The sequence below is a fragment of the Ipomoea nil genome, unplaced genomic scaffold, assembly GCF_001879475.1.
Source record: "Ipomoea nil cultivar Tokyo-kokei standard unplaced genomic scaffold, Asagao_1.1 scaffold3321, whole genome shotgun sequence".
Classification (NCBI taxonomy): domain Eukaryota; kingdom Viridiplantae; phylum Streptophyta; class Magnoliopsida; order Solanales; family Convolvulaceae; genus Ipomoea; species Ipomoea nil.
In genome coordinates, this window is record NW_017619749.1 from 7,146,245 (window position 1) to 7,168,875 (window position 22,631).

A 22,631-nucleotide genomic window follows, 5' to 3' on the forward strand; every position below is an offset into this window, starting at 1 on the left:
TTGTAGTTATACAATTGTTGAGGAGGAGGAGGAGGAAATCTGAAGTAGTGCGAGTATTTAGAAGATGGAAAATAACTTCTCCCCGAAAAAGGGGGAGTCATTTTCCGGAAAGTTAGCCTCATTTTTCATTGACAATTCTTCATTTTTCTTTGACCACTCAGTTTTTTGCCTAGCCAAACACCAGAAACCCGGGTTTCCAAACGAAGCCTTATTTACTTTTCTTTATATAAGATGATATAGCAAACCAAACTCAATTCTACATATATGTTTGTAATTACTGTATGAAAATTCAATTCAATTTTGTTTGCTATATCATCTTATATACGTACATGATGACGACGACATCTCAATCAGCGCAAACATGTTGTTAACCTATTAAAAATGTCAATTGCTCTTTTTCTCATTTGGAGTTTATTCGAGTTCAGTGGCTTAATTGCAATCCCCAAATAGTTCAATGGTCTATTTGTACCTTTTTCCAAATTTTACGGGCCTAGCCCATAGCTTTTATTTATTTATTTTTTTTTATTTTCATTTTTTATATAGTTTTTTGTTTTGTTTTTTGTTTTTTCCATTTTTTTTAGTTTAGAGTATTATATTTATCAATTATGGCCCTGTTTGGTAAAAAATTGGCCTATACCAATTTTGGCTTATTTGACCACTATTAATTGTTTTTTTTTTTAAGGTCAATCTTGCGATTGTATTAATAAATCAAAGCCGAAATAGCGTCAGGTGGGATAGCATCCCAGTACATAGCTTGATCCTGAGTAAATGCTAACGTAGCTAAAGTATGCGTATGTAAATTAACCTGCCTAGGAATGTAATCCAAAGTAATACGATTAAAAAACGACATAAACGTTCTGCACTGGTCAACTGTGACCCCGACGTACGAATGGATCGGCGTGTGATGGTGCCTGATAATCGCCGCCAATTCCATGCAATCCGTGAGTAAACTTACTGATGTGGTGTCCCGTTCAAGTAGCCAGGACAAAGCCTCCTTGTATGCCTGGGCCTCCGCCATAAGTGGTGAAAAACAAATTGGTAACTTGCCATTCCTTGCTGCCACAAACGAGCCATCTGGCGCTATAATTACCATGCCGTAAGTAGCCTCGCCCGTGTCGTGCCGGAAACCCGCGTCCACATAACATCGTAGACCAACCTCCCCTGGACTGTTCACGTGGTCCATCGCCGGTGCCGGCTCGGTTCGGTGGACATGGGCAGCGCCGTACGCCTGCAGCGCTACGGTGGCTGCTCTGACCAACTGGGTAGGCCGCATCATTGATCCCTTCCAGACAGCTGAATTCCGGATTCTCCAAATATAATATAATACTGCTATCATTAACCGGGTCTGCTCCTCCGTCAAGAATGCCATAGCCCCTTTTAGCCATGTTGTAAACGAGTCTGCAACAATATTAATAATAGGCAACTGTGTTATATTCCAAACAAGTCTAGAATATTCACAGAGCACTAAAGCATGCAATACATCTTCATGATCTAAACCACACATAGGGCAAGTTGGGTCCACCTCCACCCTTTTAAAAATCAAGTTAAGGGTTGTTGGCAAAATGTCACATATGGCTCTTCACAAAAAAGTTTTCCATTTCGGGGGGACTTTTATTTTCCACATTGCGACCCACTTATCAAAATTCGCTGGATTATTCTCATAATCTCCCACAATATGCCTATATGCATTCTTTACTGTATATGTCCCCTTTGGGTCACTCATCCAATACCATGAGTCCTCATACTCAGGACTAACAGGGATCATATTTATTCGCTCCACATCTTCAAGAATAAATAAGTCAGACAAAATATGTGGATCCCAGGTATGAGTCTGTAAATCAATTAGTCCTGCAACTCGTGCCTCTCTCAATTGCTGTGGCATTTCTGTTTGAATCAATGGGTTAGGATTATCTCGTAACCACGGGTGTCCCCATATTAAAGTTGTCTGTCCATTCCCAATCCTCCTTCGCACCCCTGAGACTACCATTGCATGGGCCGCCATTATACTTCTCCAACAGTAACTCGGGCAATTACCAATAGTTGCATCTGTAAAACTGGTTGTGGGATAATACCTTGCCTTGTAGATTTTAGCTACGAGTGTTTCTGGGTCTGTTAAAAATCGTCATGCCTGTTTACCTAGCATTGCTAGATTAAAAGCCCTCAGCTCTTTAAAACCCATTCCGCCATACTTTTTTGGTATGCACAACCTGTCCCATGCCTTCCAATGTATTCCCCTTTCTCTTCCACTGCCCCACCAATATTTATTCATAGTTCGCTCAATTGACTGACAAACTGTCTCAGGTAACAAAAAAACACTCATCGAAAAGGTAGGCATAGATTACGCTACACTTTTCAATAATACTTCCTTACCAGCCTGAGAGAGTAACTTTTTACTCCACGAACCAATTCGTTGCCTGATTTTTTCCTCCACATACGAAAAAACAGCTCTCTTATTTCTCCCTACAAAAGATGGTAGACCCAAATATTTCCCAAAATTGGGTGCTTGCACCACCCCCAGACAATTCGCTACCTGTGCCTTGTTAGCCTCCTGGGTATTTCTGCTAAAACATATATTTGATTTACTATAATTCACCACCTGGCCTGACAATTTCTCATACCTTGCAAGGCACTGCCTTATAACTCCTGCCTCCTGGATATTTGCTTTAAAAAATAAGAGACTATCATCCGCAAAAAATAGGTGTGATACAGGCGGCGCCCCCCTTGCAAGCACCCATGTATTGAGCCTGCCAACTGTTCATACTGTAATATCATCGAGAGAGCCTCTGCATAAATAATAAATAAATACGGAGAGAGCGGGTCTCCCTGCCTGAGTCCCCTATTAATTGTTTGATTTAGTTAAAATATCAATATAAATGTTTGGTTAATTAGCTTTTTGCAACTCCAAAAGGCTAAAATACAAAAAGCTACTCCAAGCAACTTTTTCAATTAGCTTTTTGAGAAAAGAAATTATACCAAACAGCTATCAGCTAACAGCTAATTTACCAAATACTTTTTTATAATCAGCTAATGTTATCAACTATTTATACCATCAAATTAACACAATCAGCTAATAGCAAACAGCTATCAGCTAACAGTCATTTTACCAAACAGGACCTATGTATTTTTTAATATAATAAATAATTACAATTTATAATTTATTTACATACATACTTTTAATATAGTTATTGTTATTTTTATAACTATTTATTTATATAAGTTTTGATTTATAACTTTAGGTCTAATATAAATAAAAGCATATGAGAGTTAGTTAATCATGTTAGAAGATGAAATTTTATTGTATTACAATTATTATTATTATTATTTTATTATTATTATTATTATTATTATTATTATTATTATTATTATTATTATTATTGAAAGGGTTATTATTATAATTAATATTTTATAAGAAATAATTTTATAATAAATTATTGTTCATTTTTTGAAAAATAAACCAACCAACAAAAAAAATATAATGTCTTGATTTTATCATATATAAAAAATATTTGTTGACTTTTTAGTTGTAACCTTAATGTTGGCGTGATTTGGTGTGAATAATTTTTAGAAAATAAAATAAGGTTATATTTTTTGTATTCTTTCTTACCTCGATAGAACCAAAGGATGTTTTACTCAATTTTGGAACAAAAGAAATAGTAGCTATGATATGATTAGTTGAATTGTTTGGCTGTTTTTTTTTTTTTTTTTTTTTTTTTTTGGGAGAGCACAAACACTATACTATTGTTGATAATTTTTTTGTTTGCGTGCACAAATGGAATATAGTAATATGCCCCTTGGAGTTACGTCGATCTTTATGACCACTAGTCCACTACCTAGTACTAACATCATGATTTGGCCACTCAAGATACGGAACAAAATAATAGTACCAAAATTAAAAAATGTTGAATATGAAAGATTCCATATGGACTAATATAAATAATAATAATAAGATAATACAAGAGAAGTCGATTGTGAAGTATGTGGTGTATGTGCACTTGTCCACAGATGACCATAATCCGACGGTCTTTTTGAAGGTATTTATTGATCGTGCATTATAATATCAAAAATATTACTTATACTTTAAAAATTGTTTCTAATTTTTATTTTTATTTTTATTTTCACTAAATGTTCAAATTTTATTGGATGAAACAAAAAATTTTTGATAAAAGTCATGACCTTTCATATTCTAAGGAATCAAAGCATATATCACATCATAAGAAATAAAAATGAGAGTATAAAATGAGAGCACATATAGAATGGCTAAAAGTAGTGGCAGGAGTCCGTGTAGTAACAACATCCTGTTTGCCTTGACAGTATGGAGTATTTGGAAATGGAGAAACGAAGTGGTATTTAATGGTGCATTTAAATCACTGCAATATAAGATTCCATGGATTAAGGTACAAGTTGCTGAAGTAGTTGCATCATCGTTTGCCAAAGCTGAAGGAATCAGAGTAGCAGGAGCGACTAACGAGTGGAAGCAACTCACATGGTCCAAACCACAAGAGGGATATGTGAAGATCAACGTTGATGGCTCCACTGATATATCTTTGGGTAGAGCAACCTGTGGGAGAGTCATTAGAGACTGCAATGGAGATTGGAAGCAAGGCTTCGTTTTTAACATAGGCAACTGCTCTCCATTTGAAGCTGAATCGTGGGCTCTCTTGAAAGGTATCCAACTAGCTATACATATGGGCACCGAAAGCAATATTTGAATCTGATTCTACCCTCCTTGTGAACTATATGAATGATACCAAACCACCTTGCTTTACGGCTCATAACATATTAGAAGCATGCAAAAATGAGTTGAGAAGGTTAGAGGTTTGGCACTTGATCAGTATTTTGAGGGAGCAAAATATTGTTGCGGATGCATTGACTAAGAGTGGCAGGAACTATCCGAAAGGGATGCATGTGTTATTTGATCCTCCGAAAACGATCATGGGATTTTTAGAAGATGATGTAGCCAATATTCCTTCTTGACGCTTTATTTGTAACACAAACTGAACTGTTTTATGTTTCTTTGGGTTTTCCCCTTCCAATATATATATATATATATATATATATAATTACTTTTATAGTATTGCTCACTAATCACTACCCAAACATATAACTTGATCTTAGCTTGAATATAATTCTCAGTCTCACTACTTGATGGGCCCCAAGTCACCCTGTGTTTATATGGACTTGTAAGACAATGATCCAGGGAGAATGGGCCAACCCAAGAAGTGAGGTGGCCCTAATCCCAATAAAATGATCATTACCATACGATAGTCTTCTCCAAATTCTACCCAAATTCAAAGGAAGAAAAAAAAAAAAAAAAAAAGACCATAATGATAGAAGATATAAGTGACGGTTAGCTGTTAGCTGATTTGGTTAATTAGAGAATATAATTAGTTGATAATATTATCTAATTATAGAAAGGTGTTTGGTAAATTAGATATTAGCTGATAGTTGTTTAGTATAATTATTTTCAAAAGATTAATTGAAAAAGTTGGTTTGAACAGCATTTTGAAGTTACAAAAAACTAATTAACCAAACATTTATATTGATATTTTAACCAAATTAAACAATTAATAATGAGTAAATTTCACTTTTGGTCTTATGGCTATTGTGGTCTTGTTAATTTCAGTCCACGACTTTTAAAACTGTCAATTTAGTACTTTAACTATGCAATTTTTCTCAATTTTGGTCCATCCGGCCAAATTTCCGACAAAAATTAATTGAAAAGACAAATTTACCCTTAAATTTTTAAAATAATAACTTAAAATATTATTTTTTTTCGCTGTTGTCATCGGCAACCATTTCTCCGATTTGTTCTCTATTTGAATCTACGACTTGAATTCATGTTTGAACAACTGATACTCTTTTGATAGCGGAATTTGATAATTAAAGATGACTACTTTACGTTAAAGGCAGCATCTTTTCCTTTTTATCCGTAAAATTAAAGATTCAATTGTTTTCTTCGATTATTCCGTGGTGATGGAGGTGCGCCGGAAGATGATGACGGTTTTGGGGTTGGGGTTAGGATTTGTTGTGTTGACGTTTGTTCCGGCAAGTTACGGTTAGGTTTCGATTCCGACAGGGCCGGATGGTTCTGGTATGAAGAAAGAGCCGCCGGAGTTGATTTTGGGCTACAGTATGTATTCGATCGGTCATTACAGTACGTATTTACAGATAAATTAACAGAGTGCAATTTGAGCTATGAATTTGATGTTAATTAAATAAACTCATTAGACAAACTACTTAATTAATTAAATTCAAGCCATAAATTCAAACAGAGGACAAACTGGTCGGAGAAATGGTTGCCGACGACAGCAGCGGAAAAATAATAATATTTTAAGTTATTATTTTAAAAATTTGAGGGTAAATTTGTCTTTTCAGTTATTTTTCGTCGAAAATTTAATCAGATGGACTAAAATTGAAAAAAAAATTGCATAGTTAAGGTACTAAATTGAAAGTTTTGAAACTCAGACTAAAATTAACAAGACCTCAATAGTCATAAGACCAAAAGTGAAATCCTCTAATATAAAAAAGCCATAAGAAGTAGTAAATGCAATTTTGACAAAAGTTCCCGCCCAAGCAAAAACTACGCCGTTTAGATTACTACTATAAACGATATGTTATATGTTATACTTCGGATTCACAAGCTTTGATTTTAGAAAAGTATTTACTCGACTGTCGAAATCTTGGGTGGAGACATTATTAATGGCGCAGCCACAACTCTTCTGTTTAGTTGATGGAATCGTCGAATTGATGGAATCGATTGCCGCTCCTTTAATTTTCTGGGAAGGGACAAATCCATTAAATTTTTGGGGAGCATGTCTGTTTGGTTTATTTCAAATTTTAAAACACAACAAGATCTGTGATATCTGCATATAAAAAGAGCATTGAGGATACCGTGATAAGATAAAAACTGAATTGCAAAGATAAAGATAATGAAGCAACTAACAAGATCAGCTGTGATAGGGAGGAAAAGGAAACATCCTTCTTATAACAAAGGTACAAACTCTGAATACTTTCTCAATCTTAATATCAAATTTGTTCTAGCTGTTCATTTCTGCTCAAACATCATTTCTGTTGTATTCATATAAGAAGCATACTTCTGTACAGAATAATTCAAAGGATAGAAAAATGCAGTCGATATGAATCTTAGGGCAATTTTGGGCTCATTTACACGAATTGGATAATGAAATTTTCAGAGGATGAAAATACTAGATCATTAGAACTAAACAAACAGAACAGATTTAAATACATTAGATCATGAAATTTCATGCTATATATCATGTTCTTGACAGATTTAAATACTTTACAGAGCATGAAATTTCAGAGCATGAAAATAACAGAGATATGAATGTGTAGATGATTAAAAATGATACACTAGATAACCTAGATATGAAGTAATTTGAAAAATAAATTAGTTCAGATCTTTTATGAACTGAAAAACAAAACAGATTTATACTCAACAACCATAGCAGTACCGCCATAATTGAAGCATAGGTTCTGCGAACCAAAAACATCACAGACAAGAGGTTTAGATCTGCTTCCGAAGGACACGAAAATCACAAAGATGTAATATGCAGGAACACATTAGAAAGATGTAGTTGGTGTAGTGTAGTGTAGAGTGAGTTGGGTTTGTTGGATCTAAAGGGAGAGTGATGGAAGTTTCCAGATCCGTAGCCAGCGATAAGAGCAAGAATATCAAACCTACAGTGTTGCCAGACCCATACGGTGGTCTAATTAGTTATTTATTTATTTGCTTTTTATATAATTTTTTATTTCGTCCTCTCTCTCTCTTTTTAAATCTTATATTATTATTTTGCATGTCTTCTATTTTGGCCTGTTTTTTTATTTAAACTTATTTTGATATTTCTTTTCCCCCAGAAAATGATAATAGTTGGATCAACAGTAGTAGAGATTTTAATCCAGAAGATAGCTATGTTTATGGTGTTTTTGACAGTTCAATAAATTCACCATTGAGCATTATAACTCATAGTAAGTATTTTGAGGTTAATATTTGTAAGTCATTTGATATGCAGATAATTATTCATGTTGCAAATATTTTAATATGCAGGTGGCAATTTAATAAAATCAAGTATTTCTCGCACAGTAAAGAAAAGAGCAACTCTTAATGAAAACGAACAGATGGATATATCTACACATAGGAGGGCGGTTACTGCTCACAGTAATATTCAGGGTAAAAATATTGTTGTTAAAACATGTTTTCCAATACAAATGATTTATATATAAAAAAAATATAAGAATACCCTTCTATTGTGAATTTTAGTGTCCAAGGAAAACCACTCTCACAACAATAGTAAAGCTAGCATGGATTCACAATTTAATGCTCAATCTATCCTACCTTTGACTGATGTGACAAATGGTTAGTAACCATTATTTCTATTAGACTATTTTTGTTTTCATCATAGTAATATATATATATATATATATATATATATATATATATATATATATATATATATATTTGGGTTCTCATTGTAAGCATTAAATCAATATTATTCTTTTTGTATTGTAGTTATCCAAGTCACTGTTAATGATGGTAACGGATTGTCAGTATTGAAAGTGAAGACATCAAAGGGCAAAGACGATAACAGATCGACTTTGAAGACACCAAATTGTAACATTATGGTTTTTAATTATGCTATATTTATTTGTTTAAATAATAAATCATACAATTATCTTATTAAATTGTTTCTAATTAAGAAATGTCTTTTTACGTTGCTTTTTGTTTGTATCATAGGTCATTGTAATACTTCTTTGGGGTTGGAAAATGTACTCGATTTACAAAGTGTCGGACAAGTCACAATTCAACCAACTCTTACTTGCCGCAATCTAAATATAGACTTTGATGAAGTACTAGATCCTGGACAAAATATAATTAATTCAATAGTTGGTGAGCTATAATTGATTATACTTTGTTACATAAATAGATAACTTAAACTGAAGTCCCATGACACAGTATATGCAACTAAAGAATTAATTTGTATTGCAGTTGAGTATGCAGATTTGGGTGACCCAACAAATTTATGTGAACATTGCAATGCATTATTTTGGTACGAGGAGCGAGTGAATAAAGCATTGATGAGTGGAGCCACGAGATATTCGGCGTGTTGTGGACATGGGAAAATTAAGCTGCCTCAAATACGGATGCCTCCCAAAAAAATATTTGATTTATTCTTTTGTCACGGGAATAAGAGAACAGAATTTCTGCAAAACATCAGGACATATAATAACATGTTTTGTTTTACTTCTATGGGAGCAAAGGTTGACAAATCTCTAAATACTGGAAAGGCTCCACCTATTTATAGGATTAATGGTCAAAACTTTCATTTGATTGGAAGCTTATTACCAAATGACGGTAATAAGCCAAAGTTTGCACAACTTTACATACATGACACTCAAAATGAAATTGATAATCGCATGAACTCATTCAGGTGATAATCGCATTTGCTAATTCAATCTTATAATCGCATGAACTCATTCAGGTGTTTCAATGTATTTTTTAATAGCTTTGTTTTTGTTTTCTGTAGGAAAGAAGAAGATAGAGCTAATATACATGTTGATATTGTTGGAGATATTAAACAGGTTCTAGATAAGTACAATGTATTAGTGAAATCATTTCGATGGGCTAAATCTGAAATTGACTCTAACCCACGAGTAGAGATTAAAATGAGACTTATTGGTAAACGAAACAATGATGCAAGAACTTATAATTTACCAACAGTTTCAGAAGTCGCAGCTCTTATTGTCGGTGATCTAGACCCAACAATAGGTGAACGTGACATTTTGGTTGAGTGTAAATCAGGTGGTTTAAAAAGGATAAGTGAGTTGAATCCCGCATACTTACCATTGCAGTATCCTATTTTGTTCCCATATGGCGAGGATGGGTATAGGGAGGACATTCAGTTTAACTTCTCTGTAAACCATCGTGGTGGGGGAAGGGTACGTGTATCGCAGCGAGAGTATTTTTCATATCGGATACATGAAAGATTTAGTGAAGTGTCAACTTTACTATATGCAAAGCGACTTTTCCAACAATTTTTGGTTGATGCATACACAATGGTTGAATCCAGTAGGCTATTCTTCATTAGGAACAATCAGAAAGCTTTAAGGTGTGAAGCATACAAAGGACTGTCAGATGCATTGACAAGAGGAGAAGTTGATTCTAACAAACAAGGTAAACGAATAATTCTGCCGTCGAGTTTCACTGGTGGTGCAAGATATATGATACAGAATTACCAGGATGCAATGGCAATATGTCGTCAGAAAGGATATCCCAATTTATTCATTACATTTACTTGCAATCCAAAGTGGCCGGAGATACAACGATATCTAGACAAGCGCAATTTGAAAGCAGAAGATAGACCAGACATTGTCTGTAGAATATTTAAGATGAAGTTGGATTGCTTGGTTAAGGAATTGAGAGCTGGCAAATTATTCGGTGCAGTTACTGCAGGTACGGTCCTTGGATACTTAGATAGAATAATATGTTTTTTTATGATATGTTAATTTTCATAACATAATTCCTGTCAACCTTATTTTATTTCAGTTGTATACACCATTGAGTTTCAAAAACGTGGTTTACCACATGCCCACCTATTACTTTTTTTGGAAAGAAATAGTCAAAGGTCGACATCAAACTACATGGATTCCATTATTTCAGCAGAGATACCGGACAAAGTAGTGGACAAGGATTACTACAATGTTGTTGAAGAATTTATGATACACGGTCCTTGTGGACCAGCGAGAACAAAATCGCCTTGCATGGTGAACGGAAGATGTTCAAAACACTTCCCGAAAAGATTTGTTGAGCTCTCCAATTGGGATGAAGACGGCTACCCAATCTACATGCGCCGGGACGATGGTAGAACTATCTTAAAAAATGGAGTGGAATTAGATAATAGATATGTTGTACCACATAACAGATATCTGCTTCTCAAGTATAGGGCACACATAAACGTGGAATGGTGTAATCAATCGAGGTCTATCAAATACCTGTTCAAATATGTCAACAAGGGAAATGACAGGGTCACAGCTGAATTCTACAAGAGTACAACTGATGAACATTCAAATGAAGTGGTAGATGAGATAAGCATGTACTATGATTGCAGATACGTGTCTGCTTGCGAGGCTACATGGCGACTCCTTAGTTTCGATGTCCAATTTAGGACCCCTCCAGTTGAGAGACTAAGTTTCCACCTTCCAAATTGCCAGTCAGTTGTGTTCGAGGATGACGATCGAATAGACAACGTCTTGAATCGTCCTACTGTGGGTCAAAGTATGTTCACTGGCTGGTTCGATGCAAATAAGAGATTTGATGTTGCAAAGGGATTGACATATATTGACATGCCAACCAAATTTGTCTGGAAGAAAGATATTAGAGAATGGCATCCAAGGAAACGGGGTTTTTCAATTGGTCGCATTTTTTATGTACCCCCAGGTAGCGGTGAAATATATTACTTGCGATGTCTCTTGAATGTAGTTCGGGGTCCTACCAATTTTGAAGATATCATGACTTTTGAGGGAGTAAAGTATCCAAGTTTTAGAGATGCATGTTATGCACGGGGGCTACTTGACGATGACAAAGAATATATTGATGCAATAAATGAGGCAAGTCATTGGTCAACTGCACAAGCCATGAGGAAATTGTTTGTCATACTCTTGACATCGAACTTGGTTATTAGGCCGGAAAATGTTTGGAATGCCGTGTGGCAACATCTGTCAGAGGATGCACAGTTTAATAGACGAAGAGTCTTACAGAAAGAAGGTTGTACTCTCAGACTTTTAACATTTTTTTTTAGTTTATTTTTATATATTTACTAATGAATTTAACATTTGTTTTATTCATTTTTTTTTGTGTGGATGACAGACTTGATATTATCAGATGACGATAAGAAGAATTTATGTTTGATTGAATTGGAGAAATTGCTACAGTTGTACAACAAGTCTTTGAAAGACTACCCTCAAATGCCATTACCAAACTTCGATGATGCATGGTTGGTTGATAATAGATTGTTGTTTGAGGAACTGGCTTATGATCGTGAAGCTTTACATGAAGAGAGTCAAATGATGGAAAGACAATTAACTGACGAACAAACCATAGTATATGAAACAATCTTGGGAGATGTATCCTTGAACAACGGTGGATTGTTTTTTGTGTACGGTTATGGTGGAACCGGGAAAACATTTGTTTGGAAGGCTTTGTCTGCAAAATTGCGATCTAAAGGTGATATCGTCATCAATGTTGCCTCAAGTGGTATAGCCTCATTACTTCTAACTGGAGGACGAACTGCTCACTCCAGATTTGCAATACCAATTTCTTTAAATGAAGATTCAACGTGTAATATCAATCAAGGTAGCCACCTCGCAGAATTAATTGTAAAGACAAAGTTAATAATTTGGGACGAAGCACCGATGATGCACAAGCACTGTTTTGAAGCATTAGATAGAACAATGAGGGATTTGATGCGATTCCACGATCCGCTTAGTGCTGAAAAGACATTTGGTGGCAAGACTGTTGTATTTGGGGGTGACTTTAGGCAAATATTGCCTGTTATACCTAAAGGTACAAGGCAAGATATTGTATCAGCTACCATAAATTCTTCTTATCTTTGGGATACATGTAAAGTTCTTAGGTTAACAAAGAATCTCCGATTAAATAGAATGGACCCCGAGGTTGATCTACAACAAGTTGAAGATTTTGCAGAATGGCTTGCATCTATCGGAGATGGAACAATGGGAGGTCCAAATGATGGTTATGCAAATGTTAACATCCCACAGGAAATGTTGTTGCCATCTACCGGTGACCATATAGCAACAATTGTAGATAGTACATTCCCAATGTTCAAAAATGGTGGATGTGACCATAGCTACCTTGAAAGTCGAGCAATATTGGCTCCAACACTTGATGTTGTTAACGCCATAAATGAGTATATGAGTCAGTTGCATGTAGCTGAGAGCAAGACTTATTTCAGTTGCGACACAGTTTGTAAGTCTGATTCAAGCAACGGTATCCTTTCAGATGTGCACACTCCTGAGTTTCTAAATGGATTGCGAGCATCTGGTATCCCTAACCATGCATTAACTCTAAAGGTGGGATCCCCTGTAATGTTATTGAGGAATATAGACCACTCGCTTGGTTTATGCAATGGTACGAGGTTGGTCATCACTAGGTTATCGGACCATGTTGTGGAAGCAAAAATTGTGACTGGTAACAGCTCTGGTACAATGGTTTTAATACCTAGGATGTCAATGACCCCATCAGATCCAAGATTGCCATTCAAATTCCAAAGAAGACAATTCCCTCTTATGTTGTCGTACGCAATGACCATAAACAAAAGTCAAGGACAGACACTGTCTCATGTAGGTTTGCTGTTGAAGAAACCAGTGTTTGTACATGGTCAATTGTACGTTGCTGCGTCTAGAGTTAGCAACCCTAAGGGTCTAAAAATTTTAATTGCAAACGAAGGTGAAACGAGTTGTACTTCAACTACCAATGTTGTGTACCACGAAGTATTTAATAATTTGTAATTTTATTTCAATGTTTATTAACTTTTGTCATGCCTTACTTTGTCTACTACTTTGGGATACATTTATTTCTAATTAACTTCTTCTTTTAGTATATTTACATAAAACTTCTCCGTAAACTTTAAGAATCAATATCTTTACAAAATATTCTTTAGGTTAATATTAAAATAACTTAACGTAATATTGTATAATTCTTATCCGTGCATCGCACGGGACAATTACTAGTTATCAAATAAATTGATAAGCTGATACCAAAGACCTTGTCCAATGGTATAAAATAAGTTGATAAGTTAATTATTTTACCAAACAGGACGTTACACTGGTTTACATTCCATCTCCTGGAATGGGTCACCTTGTTTCTGCTGTGGAAACAGCAAAGCTCCTTCTACAAACACAACATCAACTCTCCATTTACAATCTTGCTCCTGAATATGCCTGCAATTGATTCCAACATTAATTCATATATCCAATCTTTACTTGCCGATAACGACTTCTCCAGGTTGAAGTTCATACCACTGCCAGTGCCAGAGGACCAACAAGTTCACCTTCTTCAGTTTCTTCATCGAATCTCAAAAGCCTAACGTCGTCAGAGATTGCGATAATCGGAAGGATTCTTTAAAAGAATTAAAAGCATGAGTAAAATTAACCGATGGGCACCGCATGTTGCCATGCTAGCTCGGATCAATGACCGAAATGTGTAGATGGCCAAGAGAATTTCCTTAAATGTGTCTTGATTTTTTTTTTGACAAAAATATGTAAACTCAGTTTCCAGTTGCGTTTTTGTTGTTGTCCCGACTGTATTTTTTTTTTTTTCATTATTTACGTAAAACGCAATGGCGAGTTGCGTTTTTCGTATTCTATACGTTAAACGCATCTGCCAAATGCGTTTTTATGTGACGTATGGAATATGTTAAAACACATTTGGGAGATGCGTTTTACGTATAATCCTATAAAATACGTAAAACGCAACTCCGAAATGCGGACTATTTACCGGTGTAGTCCGCCGGAATTATGTGAAAAACGCAAGAATGAATTGCGTTTTTGTAAGTAAACGTAAAAGGCCACTTGCACTTCCTCCTCACTTCCACAAAAGGGTGAGGGGAATGATCGTTTGCCGGCAACTCCTTCGCCTTCACCACTCTCACGTACAAAAACTGCATTTGCTCCACTAAGTCAAACGCCGTCGCCTGCCTATCATTCCCGCCGCCGAGCAGCGTCGCCGTCTCCCGGAGCCTGAACTCTTCTTGGTCTTGAACAACGGCGTTCGGTGCCGGTGGAGCACCGCCGGCGTTTCTGTTCTGCTTTCTGTTCTGGGTTTGGTTCGCCATTATTGTTGATTATGATAACAAGAAGAGAAGAGAGGACGCGGCAGTCTATATAGGAAACGATGGATTTTTTTCGAAAAATTTTGAACGATGGACTGGGAAATGATTGAATAACAGTTATTTGTGGTCCTCGCCGTTCTTCGATGTCGCCGGTACAAAAAATCCAAAAAACGCAACTTACTTTTGCGTTTTCCGTATAATACGTAAGACGCAAACGTAAGTTGCGTTTTTGCCTATACCGTATCCCCTAGAAAACGCATTAAGGTAATGCGTTTTACGTATACGAATACGTAAACGCAACTACCTCTTGCGTTTTACGAAAATATCGGAAAAAAAAAATGCCGGGACACAACAAAAAACGCAACTCCCAAAGGAGTTTTACATATTTTTGTCAAAAAAAAAAAAAAAAAAAACGCGACACACTTTGGGAATTTCAGGCTTTTGACCACACATTTCGGTCATTGATCCATGCTAGCTCACCCTGCTTTGGACTTTGGAGGGCTCTGTGTCACAATGTCGAGCAGAATGGTAGTACAAGAGGGTGACTCATCTTTTAATTATCTTCAATGTTTCTTGAGTAAATACCCAAAATGGTCCCTCGACTATAGCTAAATTCATAAATTGGTCATCGACTTTCAATTTCAACCAATTAAGTCCTTAACTTTGCAATTTTGACACGATTTGGTCCTCCATCAATTTGACCGTTTGTTGACCGTGATTCTCGTGTCCAACAAGAAGCACGATTCAGGTCGGGCCAATTACCGGCTCATGCACGTGGTTCGCACGCACAAGGGCACCGACTACAAAGCCTACCGCTACGTTTACGAGCAGGAAGATCCGCAAGGGAAAGTCTGAATCAACCTCTCAAAAGACCGCCAGCGAAGCCCTCAAATCCAACATAACCACAATCGGCTTGCTCGTTCTCCCGGTGTTGGAGCAGCTCATCTTCCTCTTCACCCTAATCGGCCTGAAAATCTTCAATCCCATATGGAAACCCTACATTCCCAACTTCAAACAGGTCTTCGAACACTTCTGCATCAACCTCGGCGGCCGCGCCGTCATCAATGATCTCCAGAAGAACCTGCAGCTCTCGTCGAAGCACGTGGAGGCCTCCAGGATGACGTTGCACCGGTTCGGAAACACATTGTCTTCTTCGCTCTGGTATGAACTCAACTACATTGAATCAAAAGTGAGGATGAAGAAAGGCAACCGGATTTGGTATATTGCTTTCGACAGTAGATTCAAATTAACAGTGCAGTCTGGAAATGCAACCGGAACCTTAAGAAACCGACGATGGACCATGAAATTACAAATATATCCTCAAAAATCACGGTCAACAAACGGTCAAATAGATAGAGGACTAAATTGTGTTAAAATTACAAAGTTAAGGACTTAATTGGTTGAAATTGAAAGTCGAAAACCAATTTATGAATTTAGCTATAATCGAGGGACCATTTTGAGTATTTACTCATGTTTCTTTGAGCATGTAGTAAACAATTATGATTTATGAATTATAATTTCAAATATATTTTGAATTTAAATATATATACTGATTTGAATTCACAACTATTATAATAGAAAATTCAATTCAATTTTTTTTTTTTATAAATACTCATAATTTTACAAGATAGTATATATATGTTCTATAGTTTCAGGAGTAACACTAGAAGATTCAGTTTGATATATATGATTTCACTTCAATTAACTTTATAAAATATTATATATGAAGTTCATTTATTACACTTTTATTATAAGTTCATCTATAGACCGGCCTATAGTGTCAATTCTTTTTAATTTTTGTTTTATTTTTTACTTATTTAAAAATATTGAATATTTTATTAATACATCGTCCACCGACCTCAAAGGAACCTAGTGGTTGTTTCCTTTCACAGACAGTTGTGAATGTCCGGCAATAGCCACATCTTTATGAAAATGACGGCCACTCATCAGAGGTAGTTATACTAGTTTCTCTCAATCTCTTCAATTCCGGAGTAGCTAGCAGTGAAGATGAAAGACGCAGTGGAGTTAGTTTTCGTTCCATTCCCAGGAATGGGTCACATCAGACCTGCCATTGATATGGCAAAGCTCCTCATACACAGACAACACCATCTCTCCGTTACTCTTCTCGCCATCACCTTTCCTCACGATACCAAGGTCACTTCTTACCTGGAATCACTCCACAATGATGACTCGAGAATGAAGGTCAAGCCACTCCCTAACGACCAATCTGCTCTCAACAATAGTAACGCCATGGACAGCGCTTTCTTCCGAGTCTTCATCGATTCTCACAAGCCTCTCGTCAGAGACTGCGTTCACGAGATCGTCGGATCGGGTTCTGTAAGGCTAGCCGGGTTTGTGGTGGATGCCTACTCTTCCGCCATGGCAGATGTGGCTGATGAGCTTGGGTACCCACCTATGTGCTAAACGCCTCCGGTGCAGCCATGCTCGGCCTTCAACTGCATCTACAGAGCCTTAGAGATGGCCGCGGCGTAGATGTGACGGCGTTGAAAGATTCCGATCCGGACCTGACTGTCTCGGCTTACCTGAACCCTTTTCCGGTTAAGCTGTTGCCGTTCGTTGCGCGAGAGAAGACGGGCTGGTCAACCTTTTTCTTGGATGTTGCCAAACGAATGCGAGAGGCGAAAGGCATCATCGTCAACACCTTCTTCGAGCTAGAGCCGCATGCACTCTAATCTCTCTCCGGGGAGGTCCCACCTGTGTACCCTGTCGGACCCCTATTGAACCTAAATCTGAAAACGACCAAGAATCGGAGAATAAAACCCTGGAATGGCTGGGTGACCATCCAGACTCATCAGTTGTGTTCCTTTGCTTCGGGAAGCGCGGGTCATTTCCCCGAGCCTCAAGTGAAGGAGATCGCTTACGCACTTGAGCGGAGCGGGGCAGAGGTTCCTGTGGGCGTTGAGGCGGCCACCGACTCAAGCCTCATTCTTGCCCACCGACTACAACAATCCCGGAGAGGTTCTGCCGGAAGGATTCCTTGAAAGAACTAAAGCATCGGAAAAGTCATCGGATGGGCGCCGCAAGCTGCAGTGTTAGCTCACCCGGCTGTCGGGGGATTCGTGTCGCACTGTGGATGGAATTCGACTCTGGAGAGCGGTCTGGTTTGGGGTGCCGATGGCGACTTGGCCAATTTACTCGGAGCAGCAGGCGAAATGCCGTTTCAGGTGGTGAGGGAGATGGGGATAGGAGTGGAGATCAAGATGGATTACATAATCGATATCGTGGATAGAACAAAGATTCCAGAAATAGTGAGTGCGGATGTGATAGAACGGGAATCAAGAAGCTTATGGTTATGGACCGGAATTCCAATCCCGCAAGGAAGAAGGCCGAGGAACTTAAAGAACAGAGCAGAGCGGCACTAGCTGAGGGTGGCTCTTCCTACAGTTCTCTTGGACGTTTCTTTGAGGATGTTATGACCAACCTAGGCAGCTAGCAGTTGTTGTATCATGTTTTTTTTTAAAAAAAAAATAATTAAATATTTAAACGAATAATAGCATTTTACAAAATAAGGATAATAATTTTACTTACATTATTTACAAATTAAAGTTCCACTATCGTGACAGCTGAACATATCATATCACAGCCAACGCTAAGGTTTGACCACTGAAGATGCCGGACAAAATAATAGTATCAAAATTCAACAATCTTGAATATGAAAGATTCCGTGTGGACTAATATAAACAATAAAATAATACAAGAGAAGTCGGTTGTGAAGTATGTGGAGTGGCAGTTGTCCACGGACGTCATAATCTTCTTTGGAGGTGTTGTGTAATCCACGGCGGCCAACACAACTGATTGAGAAACAAGAAAATTATTGAACAAGATTAGAATAACTAAAGCCAAGTAATACAGTTTGATGATATATCTGTTATTATTTTAAATAAATGGTCACTGAATTAACAAATTTTTATTTATATGACATAAATTTAATTGATGAAAGGTGACAGAATCAAACTTCTATGATAAAGTATAAACTCTTTGGATTATAACTATAATAGAAAAAGTATATTGAACAGCTGTAATAGACTTTCTCTCATTTTTAAAATTATAGTAACTCAATAGACTTTTTCTCATTTTTGAATTATAATGACTCAATGGCTCAATAGAAATGCTAAACATAACACAAGGTTGTCCTACCTTAATTATATAGTGCCACTACTCACTACTGCGCATAATTTTGACTTATCTCACCTCCATTGATGACGATGATGAATGAAGAAGCTATGGATCTCGTTCTGATTCCAGCCCTATAATGGGTCACCTTATTTCCGATGTCGAAATGGCAAAGCGCCTCCTACAAACACGACATCAGCTCTCCATTACTGTCTTGCTCATGAAATTGCCTCTAGATTCCCATCTTAATTCTCACGTCGAATCTCTGCTTGCCAATAACCACTGCTCCAGGCTGAAGTTCATATCACTGCCGGAGGAGGGCCTCCCTGCCAGCTTCCAAGAACGGCTTCACCTCCTTCACTTTCGTCGAATCTCACAAGCCTAACGTCAGAGACTGCGTGAATGAGATGAAGAATAATGGTGTTCGGTTTGGTGGGTTTGTTATGGACTGGACCTGTATGGTCATGATGGATGTGGCTGACGAGTTTGGGCTCCCCACCTATGTGTACTACACTTCCGGTGCTGCTATGCTCGGCCTTCAACTCCATCTCCAGAGCCTCAGAGACGACCACGGTGTGGACGTGACGGAGTTTAAAGATTCCGACCCTCATCTCAACCTCTCTACTTATTCCAAACCATTCCCGGCCAAGCTATTGCCTTTATTCGCGCTGGACAAAACCGGCGGCTCAGGCTATTTCCTGGATATTGCCAAACGAATGCGAAAGGCAAAAGGCATCTTGGTGAACACGTTCTTGGAGCTAGAGCCGCATGCCCTTGAATCTCTCTCCAAGAACGCGAGTGTCCCGCCCGTGTACCCTATCGGACCAATAGTCAACTTGAAAGGCAATTCAATCCAAGAATCGTCCGAGAAGGAAATCCTGAAATGGCTTGATGGCCACCCAGATTCATCAGTTGTGTTTCTTTGCTTTGGGAGCTGCGGAAGTTTCCCCGAGCCTCAAGTGAAGGAGATTGCTTACGCCCTCGAGCAAAGCGGGCACAGGTTCCTCTGGTCCTTAAGGCGCCCACCCTCTCACGGTTCAATATTTCCCACTGACTACAACGATCCAGAAGAGGCCTTGCCGGAAAGATTCTTAGAGAAAACTAAAAGCATCGGAAAAGTCATCGGATGGGCACCCCAAGCTGCAGTGCTAGCTCACCCAGCTGTGGGTGGTTTCGTGTCACACTGCGGATGGAATTCGACTCTCGAAAGTATCTGGTTCGGGGTGCCAATAGCAACATGGCCAATATATACACAGAGCAACAAGCAAATGCGTTCCAATTGGTAGAGGAGATAGGTATAGGAGTTGAGGTTAAGATGGATTACAGATATTACTTCATGGGAGAATTTGAAATACTCCCAGAAAAAGTAAATGCCAAAGAAATAGAAACAGCAATCACAGTCCTTATGGATCACCCAACTATCAATCCCCCAAGGATGAAAGCTAAAGAGCTGAAAGGAAAAAGCAGAGAGGCACTAGAAAAGATGGCTCATCTTTAATTATTTTAAATGTTTCTTTGAGCATGTCATGAACAATATAATATAAGATTTGGCCACTTTTTGTTTTAAGTAAGTAAACATGACATAATAAAAGCATGAAACAATTTAGAGCTACAAATTCTTCAATTGCATAAGATGTTGAACCAGAAAGTAAACACAGCTATGATGAACTGTTTCCTCACATTTACATTTGATTATTTGGAGTTCATCTATAGCCCCTATATAGCCTATGGAAGAAGGAAGAAAGCTCTCAGCTCGTATGTGCACGAGAGGCTACTGCAGAAGCATTTACAGCATAAACCATTTTTTTATCAATACACATACAGCGTCATCAATGTTTGTTTGTTTTTTTTTTTTTATCAATAATCATTTTGAGTGTATATATATATAATGATATCAAAAAGTTTAAACCCAACACAAATCATTAATAAAATTCAATCAAAATAATATTTTAAAATTATCAAGGTCGCATTCCCATATGGGAGGTTGTGGATTCAAGCTTCAGTAGAGTATTCATTCTTTGTGCTTTAATAGGTTGAGAAAATAGTTATGAACAGATACTACATTCTAACAATGTCAGTGACATTCATTAATAAAAAGTTAAAATTACCCAATCACACGCTACAGGCCAATTTATGGCAATTTCTAAGAAAAATACTTTTTCCAAGTTTCCACCAAAATCATGACGTACACGTCATTTACTCATTGGGCCCCAAGGAAACTATGGTAGGAAAAAAATTTATTTTAAATGAGATCTCTATCACTTTTTATTTAAAATTTAGGTGATATCAGTTAGGTTGGATTTATCTTAAGTTCATAATACTTTATTTCGAGAGTCATTGTTGAGGTAAATCGTGAATGTTGTAACTTTAATATTGATGTGATTAGTTGTGAATAATTTAGAAAAGAAACTAAGGTTATATTTTTTTGTATTCTTTCTTACCTGGATAGAACCAAAACGTGTAAAGGATGGTTTACTCCATTTTGGGACAAAAGAAATACGTATTTGTTTGTTTTTTTTTTGGAGCACAATTTAGTAATCTAGTATACTATTATCGTGTACTAATTTCCTTGTTTGCGTGCACAAATGTATATAGTAATATGTCCCTTTGAATTGCATGGATCTTTACGATCACTACCTAGTACTAACATCATGATTTGACCACTCAAGATGCGGAACAAAATAATGAAAAATACTTAGTGTACTCTTATTTTATACTCTCAATTTTTACTTTCTTTAACATGTTTTTGATGTAGACACTTTTCTGCGGACTCACATAATTAACCAATCATTGTTTGTTATCTCAAAGAGTACAAGCAAGGAAGTAGAATTTGAAAGTTTGTATAGTAGAAGTCCAAAATAATAGTACCAAAATTCAAAAATGTTGAATATGAAAAATTCCATATGGAATGGACTAATATAAATATAAATTAATAAGATAATACAAGATAAGTCGATTATGAAGTATGTGGTGTACGTGCAGTGTGCACTTGTCCACAGATGACATAATCCAACCTCTTTGGAGGTATTTATACATCATGCATTATAATATAAAAAAATACTCTTGTACTCCAAAAATTTACTCAAATTGTTCAAATTTTATTGGAGAGAAAAAAAATAATTGATAAAAATCATGACTCTTCGTGTACTAAAGAATCAAAGAATATCACATCATAAGGAATAAAAAATGAGATCACATTTAGAATTACTCTTATAATATTGCTCACTAGTCACTACCCACGCGTACAACTTGATAATCTTAACTTGAATATAATTCTCGCACAGTCTCACTACTTGATGGGGCCCCTGGTCCTAGCCCATTGTTTGTATGGAACGTGGGGTGTGACTTGTGAGACAGTGATTCGGGGGAGTGGCCATAGTCATCTAAAATAATTTTTTAAGACAATTATGGTTGTCTTTAAAATTTGGACCAACTAAAATTAAGGCGATGACCATGGCTACCACCCTTGTTTCATAGGGAGATGAAGGTCTAAAACAAAGGCGGTGACCGCTTTTGTTTTAGACCCTCTATCCCTCTTCTCAGTGAATCTAATTAAAACGAAGGTGGTGACTAGATTTTTGAAGTAGATGACAACTATGACTATTTAATCAAATTAAACAACCATGGTACCAG

The 22,631-nt window shown here is 37.0% G+C and overlaps 1 protein-coding gene and 2 pseudogenes across 1 annotated transcript; all 3 read left to right on the plus strand.

Annotated features, from left to right (window-relative positions):
* Nucleotides 1–6,657: 6,657 nt before the first annotated feature.
* On the plus strand, nt 6,658–13,984 carry LOC109169864. The gene is made up of 11 exons (XM_019318751.1): nt 6,658–6,993; nt 7,876–7,986; nt 8,066–8,188; nt 8,279–8,374; nt 8,528–8,629; nt 8,753–8,905; nt 9,005–9,446; nt 9,543–10,468; nt 10,562–11,779; nt 11,882–13,437; nt 13,850–13,984. Exons 1-11 carry the CDS (start codon nt 6,930–6,932, stop codon nt 13,982–13,984), a joined length of 4,926 nt encoding a protein of 1,641 aa, XP_019174296.1. The 5' UTR covers nt 6,658–6,929.
* A 2,690-nt stretch (nt 13,985–16,674) lies between these two features.
* On the plus strand, nt 16,675–18,602 carry LOC109169733 (annotated as a pseudogene).
* Nucleotides 18,603–19,075: 473 nt separating this feature from the next.
* On the plus strand, nt 19,076–20,600 carry LOC109169729 (annotated as a pseudogene).
* Nucleotides 20,601–22,631: the final 2,031 nt, after the last annotated feature.

Excerpts from the sequence above, each read along its gene's own strand:
- LOC109169864 (XM_019318751.1), top strand. The coding sequence starts at position 6,930 with ATGAAGCAACTAACAAGATCAGCTGTGATAGGGAGGAAAAGGAAACAT. Across the intron at positions 6,994-7,875 it reads ACATCCTTCTTATAACAAAG|AAAATGATAATAGTTGGATC; the intron begins GTACAAACTCTG and ends CTTTTCCCCCAG. Across the intron at positions 8,375-8,527 it reads TTTGACTGATGTGACAAATG|TTATCCAAGTCACTGTTAAT; the intron begins GTTAGTAACCAT and ends TTTGTATTGTAG.